The sequence below is a fragment of the Pseudochaenichthys georgianus genome, chromosome 17 (genome assembly GCF_902827115.2).
Source record: "Pseudochaenichthys georgianus chromosome 17, fPseGeo1.2, whole genome shotgun sequence".
Taxonomy (NCBI): domain Eukaryota; kingdom Metazoa; phylum Chordata; class Actinopteri; order Perciformes; family Channichthyidae; genus Pseudochaenichthys; species Pseudochaenichthys georgianus.
In genome coordinates, this window is record NC_047519.1 from 4,987,259 (window position 1) to 5,001,382 (window position 14,124).

The window sequence follows — 14,124 nt, forward strand, 5'->3', positions numbered from 1 at the left end:
TTGGTTGGGCTCCTGTCAGTCACGGGCCCTTAGAATCGTCCTAACTGTTCACCCCCTTATGGCGCCCCTGGTAATGAGGAGTCCTCAAAGTGTTGGGATTGGTGTTCCATTAAGATTTCTATCCAAATATAATCATAATTTATTCGTTATCTGAGTGATTTTTCCAAACCTTAGTGGAGCCATGTGTTTATTTCACTGTTACACAGATTAGTCAGTGTAAACCCAATCAATAGAGAAGGTACAGTTCACTGCCTGATCAACTGTCCATTAAACAATATGCATATTAGTGCTTCAATTATTAGTTGAGTCATTGGTAAGTTGATCAACAAAAACATCTGCCACTATTTAATGATCTGGTAGTTTTAACAAAGAATATGTGGTTGAAAATGTTGCTGCGTCCAGGTTTTGAAATATGATTATGTAATGTTTGTTCCCCTAATGGACTTCTATAGCCTCTTTTTAGTCTTTCCAGCACTTCAGAGCTTTGCACTGCATGTAACCATTTACCCGCACCTTGTATGGCTGCCATACGAGGTGCTAAAGTGCTCATCATCTAATCTAAATCTCATTCACACACCAATGGTTATTCCTTCCCATGGGGATTGGAGGAGCAAACTTCCAGTCTTTCCATTTCTGGTCGAGCCACTTTGCGTCCTGAGGACTTACGTGATTGTGGAATTCAAACTACTTTTGAAACTACTTTCAAAAAATAAAACAAGTCGTGAGCTACTTTTACTCCTCTTTTTGTTGTTTTTTGCAGTGTATATATTTAGCACATTTTAACATTATTATATGCTTACCTTTAACCTGTGTGTGCTGTTTGGGTCTGTGGGACCCATTTTCAGTGTTTACTAAAAGAAAATGTATGCAATTTAATTATTTTAACCTGCTTTATTTGGGGGTGGACCTCACCTCCTCTAGGGGGGTCCAGGGGCATGCACCCCCGGGAAGATTTGTTTTTAAATGTTGAAGTGAAATGCATCAATCTGTTGCACGTTGAGCACAAAATGAATTTATGGATACAGCTCTCAACACTCAGATAAAAGGGAGCTGTATACTTTTCAATAATCTAAACATCTTTAGACTATGATCACAACCAACAACAAATCATTTGAACTTGTTTATTCTTATCTTATGTTAGCATTCTTTCTTTTTATGTATGCATATTTTACTAATCACTCTCCTTTTAAACTGTATTTTTACTGTCCTATAGTACACATTGGAATGATTTCTTACATTATTTTTTACAACACATTAAATTGATAAAGGTGTGCTCTCTTTCTCTCTTTCTCTCTCTGTCTCGCTCGCTCACAGAGGCTGTGTGCTCCTCCGTGGCGATGACGGCTTGCGTTCAAAAATAATAATAAACATATTTGTAAAGTGGGGGGACACAAACGGGAATTCGAAAGGTGGGAGGGGGACATGTCCCTCCTGTCCCCAGTGGACATTACGCCATGCGGTGCCGCTCTACATTGCTTTTCTTCGCGACCGCAACGCTGGTCCTGCAAATCAAGCAAGAACGTGAGTGCGACTAAGTGCCCGCCGCGGGCACCATATTGGCTACCCCTGCTGTACATGGTACAAATATGTTGTTAGGTCTTTTCTAATTATATCAGAATTGTCTAAAGTTGCATGTTAGTTGATGAACGTGGCTTATTTCATATTATGCCTAAAGCCCTTATTTAACCAGTTGTAGTGTGTCCACAGCCTTGATATCCAGTCATGGCTCCAGTCATGTAAATCTCCATTTCTCTTCCAGCCAAATACTAAAGCAATACAGGGATTGTGTTAATGAAGACCCTGTACTTTGACCCAGAGTAGCCTACTAAACTGGGATGCAAGTCCACTGTTCAGTTGGAAGGGTTGTCATTTAGTAAGGTGTGATGATGTAGAAAAACATAAAATTCATGACATAAACGTATCCCCTTTCCATAAACATAGGTCCACATATGTGTCATTAAACCCTTTTTACACAATACATACATTAAGAGATATTTAACCTTTAGACTAACATTATTATGTTCTACTTTGAATCCTACAGCTCACTGAAAGGTTACTAAACTGAATTTTAAACAATATAATAATCTACCTATTCTGATGTCCTTACCCAATGCATTTTACCTTCTTCTTTGGGATTCTTAATATTTCTCAAGTGTTAGGTTGGTGCCCTCTTGGTTTAACTCTTCACATAACTGTATGGGTGTTGTCCCTAGATGAGGAGGTATTGAGTTTCATCAGTGTCTCAAAAGCCAACATTATTTCAGTACTCTGAATGTCTAGCTGCCTAAAAATGTCCCAGAATACAGCAGCAACGCAAGTCTTTGCTCTCCCTGCTCACTAACTGGGGGAACGTCGTATTTCTAACTGTATCCAAAGAAGCAAACATCCATTGTCCTGGAATGAATTACTGGCATTCCTGCTAAACTTGTACAAAATGACCCATGTGACAACAAATATATATACAAATGAATGTGCCAAGACAACAGCTGTGCACGTTCTGGAACTTGTGTATCAGAATAGCCATCTGTCCATTACAGTAAGAGATTCAGATTGGTTTGCCCTTCTCTAACTGAAGTGTAGTGTTTGGTAGGACTGAAAACCTGAAGTTTCACAAGACTGGATTCCACTGACATAAAGGAAACATTGGTGAGAAAAGTAAGTTGTGAAGAAAAGGGAGGCAACAGAGGGTGGGAGTGGGGGTGAATCGACTGGTGTTGGATTGGGAGTGGGGGAATTATTATTTACCTGTAAGAAATGGCAAGTGCGCTCCTGCTGCTGACTGCCCCTAGATTTGACTAGAGCTCTATCTAGGTTTAGGTTACCGGGTCCTGCGCTGGCTCGTAGCTGGTTGTGGCTGCTGTTGTTGGTGTAGACCTCTCGGGCCCTGCTCACCGTTAGGCTTGACGACCACGCCCCTTTCTTCACAAGGGGCCCGTCCACTAGACCCAGTGGCAGCAAGGAGCCACTTCCTCCAACGATACCGCCACCGCTGTTATTGCTGCTGCCACTAACTGGCACGCACGCCGACGACGCTGTGTACTTGACGTCGTTGTTGCTCCGGGAGACTTTGAGTGCAGAATGGTGGTGTGTGTGGCCGTGGTGTGCGTGGGTGTGTGTGTGCTCGTTGAGTGTGCCATAAGGGTCCATCATGAAGTACTGCTGGGACTGCGAAGAGGTGAGATTGGGGAGGGGACTCTGGGGATACTTGTCATGGTTTCTGCCGGGATAACGGCCCATTGTCATGGCGATGGGTGATGGGGACATGGAGGGTGAGGGTGAGGGTGGAGGTTGGTGATGGTGAGGGTGGTAGAGACACAGCTCCCGTTCTAGGTTGTCATCTGAGCTCCAGTACCCGGAGCCTGGAGCAGATGCCGAGCCGTGGAGCTGGTGGTGGTGGTGGTGGTGGCTTCGATGCTTGGGCTCTGCTGATCGACAACGCTCGCGGCTCTTGCTGCGCTTCCGGTGGCGCACTCCCCCTGGTGGAGTTTCACCCTCTAGGCTGGCCCTTGAACCACCACCACCACCTCCTCCACCACCAACACCACCATTAACGCTCCCATTATTGGCCCCCTTGTTGGATTGTGTGTGGTGTGGCCCCTCCAATGAGTGCGACTTGGTGAAGAGTTTCTGGACCGAGTGGACCAGGTGACGGATTCTCCCCGGGCTGTCATTGTTGATGTTGTTGGCCCCCATCCCCCCACTGTGGGCCAGCACTCCTCGTTTGTACTGCAGTGTGTGGTAGCCATCTCTGGAGAATGACTGCTGACGCTCAAACGGGTCCGCAAAGTTTGCCGGTACCCGGGTTGGCGTTTTACCTCCATAGCCCCCTCCACCACCTCCTCCCCCTCCTCCTCCTCCTACATATGGTACCATGGCCAAACCCTCATCCTTTACCTCAGGATGGTGAGATGAGGAGGTGGAGTGGCACCTCCTTGGGAAGGTTCCATAGGGGACGATGCTGTTGCTGTCAGAGGGGTACGGGGAGCGCTGAGCATTGTAGTAGGCCAGCTCAGCTGAAAGCGGCATGGGAATGGGCACAGGCATGTCGTTCTGACTGATTAAGTATGGCTTGCGGTCTACGTGGTGACCCAGTAGATCGTATGATGGTTCATAGGAGACCACGTGATGGTGACTCCGACTACCGGACAGGCCTTTCATGACAGGGGGAAGGATGGGTGGATGTGAAGAGGAATGGTATGGATGAGAGATGCCGGCAGGCCTGTGACCAGAGAAGGGCTGCAGAAGACTGTCCCTGAGAGGAGAGCTGCAGACTCTGGAAGACAGGAAGAGAGAGGAGCCATAAGACTGACAGGTAATGCAAGGCAACAAGTAACAGCCAATAACAAGTCAAACCATTGAACATATTAAACCCCTCATTTAAAAGATTGTTGCAGGAATTAATCTTTAAACTTTGAAATTATTAAGCATTTTACCACTTTGGGTTCCATCGTCTTGAAGGAAGTGTTATTTAAAGTTTTTATTGTTGGTAAGATGCCTCAAATAAATGGTTAACACAAACTTAAGAGATGTTTTCCGTTTTGATCTACAACAAAACAAATATGTCAGTAAATACATAACTGGTGAAGGTCTGAAACATATCTGTGTCATAAAAATGTCTAGTCTGAGATAAATCTAATTTAATCATTTCGCAACCGCTTTTTCATGGCAAACATTAGCCGCCATTAGCTTAGCGGGGGTGAGGTGAAGTCATGTGACCATGAAGTACTTTATTTATAACGATAAATTCACTTTTTACTTCTGGAGATTGCATTTAGCAGATGGGGAGGATTAGGCAAATGAAGCCGCTGACGTCACTTTTTCTTTTTCTGCTTTGGGTTTACTGGCAGGCCGCAAAAAACTTCACGGCATATACTGCCACCCGAAGTCCCCGGCTGGGAGTCTTCCCAGCAGCTTCTGAAGCCTTCCGAGTAAATCGCCAGTAACCTCCTCATCTCCACCGCTCCCATGTTTTCTTTTGTGTTGCCATAAGTTAGTCTCTCTGCGTTTGTGCGCTGGGCTAATGCTAATAATGCTAATGCGAGGAAAATAAAATGGCGGCTTCACAAAACTTGTTGGGAGTTTTACGGGGCGTGGTTTGCATTCCGCCCAGCCAATCAGAAATGGGAACCTTTTTCTCCCATGAAAGAACCTGCTCTCTAGCAACTGATGTGCTGCATGATGTAAAACACAGTTAGTGCGTGGTGAAAGCTGGCAAGCTAAGACTTTTGAATTGGACACCTTAATAACTTGTAACACTGTTCTTTTATTCAGATCAAACAGGAGTGCTTCCAACAGCCCGATCTAATGTTTGGCAAATGCTGTGTAGCGGCTTTAATTAACAAAGTTTCACATTTACAAGTGGCATATTTCTTTAAACCTTTGTTTAGCCGGACCTGCTATTTGAGCTATTGTGTGCAGTAATTTGTTAGCAGTGAAAAGCTGAGCTCGGCACCGTGTACACAGTTTGTGAAGAGAAGTATAGTTAAACATTAGTAATTACATTAGTAACCACAAAAGCACAGGTTGGCTTTGTCCCTAACCAATGTGTTGTATTTGTTTAGACCTCATTAATATCATCACCAATAACTCTGTATTGTTTCACTTCACTGTGGTTAGAGTTAAGTGAAACATTGAACCAACATTTCGATGTGTTGTGAAACCATAACTTCTAAAGAGGACATGTTCTGGTCCTTTCCAGGTCTCATATCTGTATGTAGTGTTTCTACTGTGACATGTCTCCATGCCTTAATGTTCAACAAGCTCTGTATGTCCTACTGCCTGTGCTGCAGCACCTCTGTTCACCCTCTGTCTGAAACCTGTTGTGATTGGTAAACGCTTAGAGATGTCCCGCCCTATAGCATATCACGTACAACAAATTGGAGCGCTAGCCAATAAAAGTGTTACGTGGTGATGTCACTATGACCCAGAAGTAAACAAATGACTCCGATCGGGGGGTTTCAGGCAGGGGGGGGGGGGGGGAGTGTGTTGTAGAGAAACTCCCTCTGGAGGGAACACAGGGACTTCAGCCTTTGCAGACCATGCACACACACCGATAGAACACACGACAGGAAAAGGCAAACCCAGAATTGAATATCAGCAACTCAAGTCCCACACACGAAGGCTTAACAAGAAACAAGCTGTTGTCTTTTGCAATACCTCCAAACGTACACCAAACCTCTCAATTGTAAGAATTTGAACCAATCATTTTATTTATAAACAAAGGCAGCAACGGGATGACAAATATAAAAAATAGTATAGGAGTCCTTTTTGAATTCAATGATTCTCTTTCATTCCTTCAAGGTGTTCCAGGCCCACCTGTCTGATAGTTAGCTGCAGTGCAGGTAGAGTCCTGTAAGATGTCCCCCGTCTCTGATCTTACATAACAGTTCGTTCACATCGCAGGCGACCAAGAGAAAAGGCTCCAGGCTTCAGACTGCTCGCAAGGCAGTTTGATTTCAGATGAACTGTCCTGCAAAGCCGCAGTGGTGATGTGTACGCTGCATGCATAACTGTGTGTGTACTTGCTCTCTTGCTATGCAGTTTGTGGGGGTATGAGCGTGTCTGTGTGACTTTCCTCCGTCCTACTTGGCCTGTGACGTGACTGCTTAACTCAACCTGACAGCTCCACTGGTGGAAGCGCTGCTAACAAGCCACAGTAACTTTCTGGGATCACACACACACTCACACACTCTGAGATCCACAGAGCAGCCTCCCTGGAGTCCTGTGCAGTGAAGCCTTCAGATATCACACACACTGTGGCTTGGGGTAGATTCTATGGAAGGATGTCTTTCAAGATGAATCATTATTATTTGTGATAAAGTGCAGCAAAAACCAACAACTAATACAGTGTGTCAAATTATGTTAACACGTACAGAATGTGCCCAGTTGTGCAAACCAACAGTGTGGACACATTGTGAAGTGAACTGTATCATACGGTGGAAGCCGGGAGAGGCATACACGTGCCCTGATCCCTGCCGAGTCGACCCACAACGGTTGATTGGTGTCAGTGCCAGAACTACTTTTTAGGAGCAATGCGCTCATGGTATAGATGGGGCGCATACATCTTAGTTCCTACCCTTTTCCCCCCACCCTATCCTAAGGGAGTGCATGTACGTGGACACGTTGTGCCTCTCCACCTCTGTTCCTTACTTCTTACTTGCCTACCCTTTTCCCTCAACCCATCCTAAGGGATTCCATGTACGTAGACACGTTAGTTTAGCTGCTATAGGCTTGGACTGTCGGGGGACACCTTCCTTCTCTCTGTCTGTACCTGTGTTCTCTCATGTTCCCAATAACCCAGCTTCCCCACATTTATTTTTGGTGTCTATCTACGCCGGGATCCTGAGTCGAGGCTGATCCTGTTGCTGTGGTCGTGTCCTGGATCCTCTATCCTGTGTCCTGGACTTCGAGTCGTGGCTGAACCCGTCTCTGCGGTCCTGCCTGATTCTCATCATACTAGTTCCCTGAAGGCTCCCACAAGATTGCTGACATCCTCGTGGATTCATCTTCTTATTACAGACAGACATGCATTTCCTAACATTCGGTCTATATGCTGTAAAATGTATTATCTCTTGGATTTACACACGGCATCTATTGCACGTCTGTCCGTCCTGGGAGAGGGATCCCTCCTCTGCTGCTCTCCCTGAGTTTCTCCATGTTCCCTTTAAACTGTGGGTTTTCTCCAGAAGTCTTTCCTTGTACGATGTGAGGGTCTAAGGACAGAGGGTCTGAGGACAGAGGGTCTAAGGACAGAGGGTGTCGTATTGTCATACTGATATTCTGTACAAACTGTGAAGTCCACTGAGACAAATGTAACATTTGTGATATTGGGCTAAATAAATAAAGATGATTGATTGATTGATGATTGATTGATTGATGATTGATTGATTGATTGATGATTGATTGATTGATTGATGTCAATCCACAACATGACGTTTTTAAACTTTGACAAGCAGTGAGCTCAAAGTAATTCTGAGTTTTAACTTAAGTGAATACCCCCAGTCACGGGAATATCAGTAAAGATAACCAAGGCTTTTGTAGAAAGGCAGAATATCAAGATTCTTGTTTGGTGTATAAAAACAACTTATTAAAGTCACCATACAAATATGTGATGGTGCTTTAACAATACACTGTTTGGGTCAGTTAAAAACCCTCCCAACTATTTGCCCAATGAGTTCAGTTTATTTAACTTAATGTGAAAGCAACCAATCATGCACTGTATTGCGTTGTATCCTCTTTGTAATTTGACACGTTATTAAGTTAATTAAAGAATGCATGACATATCAATCCCCTTCCTGTAATAGTGTTGAAAAAGGCGGCACTTCATCATCCTGTTGATTTAAAGAGTCCTCTCCTGCAGATGTTCAGGTGTATATCAGTATGTAGTATCTCTACTTTAAAGAGTCCTCTCCTGCAGATGTTCAGGGTATATCAGTATGTAGTATCTCTACTTCAAAGAGGCCTCTCCTGCAGATGTTCAGGTGTATATCAGTATGTAGTGTCTCTACTTTAAAGAGTCTCCTGCTGATATTCAGGTGTATATTAGTATGTAGTGTCTCTACTTTAAAGAGTCCTCTCCTGCAGATGTTCAGGTGTATATCAGTATAGTGTCTACTTTAAAGAGTCCTCTCCTGCTGATGTTCAGGTGTATATCAGTGTGTAGTGTCTCTACTTTAAAGAGTCCTTCCTGCTGATGTTCAGGTGTATATCAGTATGTAGTGTCTCTACTTTAAAGAGTCCTCTCTGATGATGTCAGGTGTATATCAGTATGCAGTGTCTCTACTTTAAAGAGTCCTCTCCTGCAGATGTTCAGGTGTATATCAGTATGTAGTGTCTCTACTTTAAAGAGTCCTCTCCTGCTGATGTTCAGGTGTATATCAGTATGTAGTGTCTCTACTTTAAAGAGTCCTCTCCTGCTGATGTTCAGGTGTATATCAGTATGTAGTGTCTCTACTTTAAAGAGTCCTCTCCTGCTGATGTTCAGGTGTATATCAGTATGTAGTGTCTACTTTAAAGAGTCCTCTCCTGCTGATGTTCAGGTGTATATCAGTATGTAGTGTCTCTACTTTAAAGAGTCCTCTCCTGCTGATGTTCAGGTGTATATCAGTATGTAGTGTATACTTTAAAGAGTCCTCTCTGCAGATGTTCAGGTGTATATCAGTATGTAGTGTCTCTACTTTAAAGAGTCCTCTCCTGCTGATGTTCAGGTGTATGTCAGTATGTAGGTCTCTACTTTAAAGAGTCCTCTCCTGCAGATGTTCAGGTGTTTAGCAGTATGTAGTGTCTCTACTTTAAAGAGCCTCTCCTGCTGATGTTCAGGTGTATATCAGTATGTAGTGTCTCTACTTTAAAGAGTCCTCTCCTGCTGATGTTCAGGTGTATATCAGTATGTAGTGTCTCTACTTTAAAGAGTCTCTCCTGCTGATGTTCAGGTGTATATCAGCATGTAGTGTCTACTTTAAAGAGTCCTCTCCTGCTGATGTTCAGGTGTATATCAGTATGTAGTGTCTCTACTTTAAAGAGTCCTCTCCTGCTGCTGTACAGGTGTATATCAGTATGTAGTGTCTCTACTTTAAAGAGTCCTCTGTGCTGATGGTCAGGTGTATATCACTATGTAGTGTCTCTACTTTAAAGAGTCCTCTCCTGCTGATGTTCAGGTGTATATCAGTATGTAGTGTCTCTACTTTAAAGAGTCCTCTCCTGCTGATGTTCAGGTGTATATCAGTATGTAGTGTCTCTACTTTAAAGAGTCCTCTCCTGCTGATGTTCAGGTGTAGTGATATCAGTATGTAGTGTCTCTACTTTAAAGAGTCCTATCTGCTGATGTTCAGGTGTATCAGTATGTAGGTCTCTACTTTAAAGAGTCCTCTTGCTGATGTTCAGGTGTATGTCAGTATGTAGTGTCTCTACTTTAAAGAGTCCTCTCCTGCTGATGTTCAGGTGTATGTCAGTATGTATGTCTCTACTTTAAAGAGTCCTTCTGCTGATGTTCAGGTGTATGTCAGTATGTAGTGTCTCTACTTTAAAGAGTCCTCTCCTGCTGATGTTCAGGTGTATATCAGTATGTAGGTCTACTTTAAAGAGTCCCCTCTGCTGATGTTCAGGTGTATGTCAGTATGTTGTGTCTCTACTTTAAAGAGTCCTCTCCTGAGATGTTCAGGTGTATATCAGTATGTAGTGTCTCTACTTTAAAGAGTCCTCTCCTGCTGATGTGCAGGTGTATATCAGTATGTAGTGTCTCTACTTTAAAGAGTCCTCTCCTGCTGATGTTCAGGTGTGTATATCAGTATGTAGTGTCTCTATTTAAAGAGCTCTCAAATCATTTTTTTTGGATCTTTTTAGGATTAAGCAAATACTTTCCGAGTGTAGAATTTTTATAATAATGACCCGGGTTTTTTCAACATTAGCAGATGAATGATCTTTAGAAAATGCTTTTAAAATATGAGAATCACAAACTGGTTTAAAGTCTGAAATAATATGTAGAGAAGGCCCAAACCAAAGATATGCCTCATAATGTGTTCAATGGATAAACAAACAATTTAAAACACACATGTGATGTCTTCAGGATTCTGAGAGGCTGTTATTCTGCACATCTGTGCAGAATGTGTTCAACGTATTGACAGGAAGTTAGTTCCTGTGAAAAAGTGCCAAAACAGGCCTTATAAAAAGTGGGAAGTATGACATGACTAATTATTCAGAACAAGCCCAGACATGGAGGAAAGTATTCAGTATAAATGTTCAGCTAATTGTCACCAAATTAAATTAAAGAAGCTCGGGAACACTGTACAGAGAAACATAATACATTCCTGCTAGCATAAAGGCCCAGACTGTTCTCGTGTTGGAAATGCTGATGTATGTCGTACATGTGTGCTGTACTGTAAATAAGAATGTAATCATACACACACTTACAGACACATTCAAAACACAAGACCATCCCACACAGTTGAGCACAGGTAACAGAGTAACACTAGCAGGTGCTGGGGAGATTATTAACGCTTATAGACAAAATTTACCGTCGCAACGAGTCCAACGGTAATCCTCCTTGACCTCTTAGAGATATAGAATATTAAGGGTGTCCAAAATATATGTAATGTATTGTTTTTGTATGTTCTGTACAGCAAAAGTCCATATGGAAATGCAGCTCAATTATTGCTTGTCTTTGATTGTGTTCCCGAAAGACATTGCACTGTCGATTTAAGATATTCTTTTCTTTCTGTCCCACATTTCAAGGGTTTATTCAACACATCTGATCCGAACCCAGTATCACATGCTATCAAACCCTTTGCTCAATTCATTTGTGAGTTGACTTAAAAAATAACTCAAGTCACACATTCTGTTTGCTGTAATACCATTCGGTCTGCGGAGAAGGTAGAAACACCTCTGCTCAGAAGGTTTCACAAGTTAATACTGAACATAAGATATAACAAGTTGATACATATGTACTGGACACATGATATAAGTATCTTTCATTTAAACATGGATTGCTCCATGTCGGCACATCACTGCACTTGTGTATTTAGTTGGAAGCCAAGTTCAATCAAATGAAACATAATAAAGGCTTCCTAAATGAAGCGACCTCCACTTACCAAAAGTAATAAACTCAACCCAATTCAAATGTAAATGTAGTTCTACTATTGAGTTACATGGTCAAACTCTACTTCCTGTACAGGATATAGTTAAACATCTCCCCAACACTTAGCTCAACACAGCACTTCACACATATAGCAATACACAATCCACAAGGACACAACAGTGAGGGAAAGACAACTGGCAGAAAGGGAAGCACTACTAAATAAAAAATGAAGTCTACAAACAGGAAGGGATGTCGTTCTTCATGAGGTCATGGCATCACCTAGCATTCAGAGAGTAAGGCCACTGACTCTGCACTTACTTCTCTCTTCAACTCAAAAGGAGGAAAAAGGAGGAAGAGGAGAAGGAAGAGGGAAGCTCTCCAAACCAAGAGGAAGTAAAGGAGGAGGGTGGCAGGGGGTTGGGTGGGGGTGAGTAGGGTGAGTGGAGGAGAGGCAGGAGGGGAGAAGTGGGGGAGAAGAGGGAGGAGGTGGCATGGGGTTCTGGGAGTAATAGACTGGTGGTGGGGGGGCAATGATCCTAAGGCTGTGGACACACTACAACCTTTTTATATTACTCAAAATGTGTATTGAGCTGTTCATCGATGTAGATCAGTGTCGTGTTTCAATGAGCCCTATTACAGGGTCAATGATAGGAGTTCGTTAGAGATGTAGCTTGTTGCGTTATTCCACCGTTCAGCCACACTGCTTGTTGCTTTCACTTGTTTGTTATTTGGTTATTATTAAGTACCATCCGCCAAACTCAAAAGTGTGTGCCGTTATGTCTTTAACGTTAGATTGTGTTACTGTTTCTAGCACGATCCCTGTCATTTTGATACAGAAATTAGCATAGCATATAACATAGCCTTTATCTAAAGCAGTCACTAGTTCCAGGTGGTAAGAGTACCGGTGTTTGATCATGTATAAAATTCTTGCTGTATAATCTTTTATTATTTCTCGGATGTTTTGAAGCAAAACGTTTTAAGTGGATTTTGACATGCAAACATAAGAAGCTCTACGGCAGTGGCTCATTCAGTAGGGCAGTGACCATCAACTGGTGGCCCGCGGGCCACATCCGGCCCACCAGACATTCTCATCCGACCCGCACAGCGGGGGTGACTGTGGCGTTGGCGGAGTGGTTAGTGTGTTCGTTTTTTACATCTCGTGAGTAATGTGCAGTACCGGAGTCCAACAGAGAGGCAGCAGCCTCTCTGTTGCAGCAGGCTTACTGCAGTAGCCTGCGTACTGCGTAACTTTCCCTGCCCTGAAGAAGAAGTGATCCTTCGTTAGCGCTAAGAGTCTGCTTTATGCGTTAATGCGTTTATGCGTTCCGCAGCAGTACCCCCCTGCCGAGGCTTCGGCGACTTGACAGTACATGAGCGTGCTCCACTAGCACAACAGCTGCCCACTGCTCCTAGTACTAGACTCCTGGTACATAGGATGGGTTAAAAGCAGAGAACACATTCACTGTGTGTGCGGTGTGACCATTAAAGACAGTGGCGGCCGGCCCATAGGGGCGCTAGGGGCGCCGCCCACCCTCTTCCCACATGTTTGATTGTCATTACAAATTAAAAATAAATAAAATATATATTAAAAAAATATATATATTTATTTTTATTTTAATGAACAAGGTAAAATTATATAATTGGTATCAGTAAATGTATAATCTACAATAAAATCTCGTTTAAAATTGTTTTACGATGTCTAAGTTACTGATAAGTCGCATGTTTCCTGCTTGGCCGCAGCATGTATCATTACCCTCTCTCGTCTGGGCGGTAGAAAGGAGCCCTCAGCCAGAGCAGCAGCAGCCAACAAGCTGACTGTTGCTATCTGTATAGATGCCGCCGAAACATAATTTCAGCAATCAGCGTCGTCAGATCTGATGCTCAAAGGTAGCCCTGTCAGCGCCCTGGCCTGTGTGTCTGTGAGTTGTTTGGACTCGTATCCAAGGTGACGCTACAGTAGTTGTCGAGGATGGCTGCGTCTCGGTGCTCGTGGATCGCGGAGCTGTAGATTAACATTTACATGCTTATTGTTTGTAAGGGCAATGCCTGTAGCGCCATGGAGCATATGTGGGCTGGACCTGTATTTTACAGGAAATGAGTGAGCAGAGGGTGGAGTTGTCGATTCTTGTTCAGTTGCTCGCGCTGCTAAAGAGACGCGCTACCATGGAAACCACAACAATGGTGTAGCTGTATTAAAGTCCGAGTGGAAACAGTCGTGAGTAAATCTGATTTTCACCAGTTTTCAACATTTTCACCAGTTTTCAACATCACCATATAATTTAAGGGGTCATTTCTCAAAAAATTAGTATGGTTTGGTCCCTATTTCCATAGCCCCACCAAAAATATTTTCCACCAGCCGCCACTAATTAAAGAGGTTTTCATCCCACTGATTCTTCTTCTAAGAAGAAGAGAAGAAACCCTCATTAAGGAAGTCTCTCTCATTTCGCTTTGATTTGTAGTCATTGTTAATGAAAGATGGTATTTCTACTTATATTCTCAATATTAAAGCATGCAACAAACATTTCCCAAATTGGGATCAATAAGTACTACCT

At 43.2% G+C, this 14,124-nt stretch overlaps 1 protein-coding gene across 4 annotated transcripts in view; it reads right to left on the minus strand.

Annotated features, from left to right (window-relative positions):
* LOC117462483 (disks large-associated protein 1-like) overlaps nucleotides 1–14,124 on the minus strand; it is a 287,620-nt gene that overhangs the window by 181,951 nt on the left and 91,545 nt on the right. For 2 of the 4 annotated variants that reach the window (XM_071206261.1, XM_071206260.1), the window contains one exon: nucleotides 2,746–4,273. In XM_071206261.1, the coding sequence (XP_071062362.1) occupies nucleotides 2,746–4,158 (1,413 nt within the window). In that variant the 5' untranslated portion in view covers nucleotides 4,159–4,273. The remainder of the gene's footprint in view (nucleotides 1–2,745; nucleotides 4,274–14,124) is intronic. The other 2 variants (XM_071206263.1, XM_071206262.1) reach the window with 2 other exon arrangements.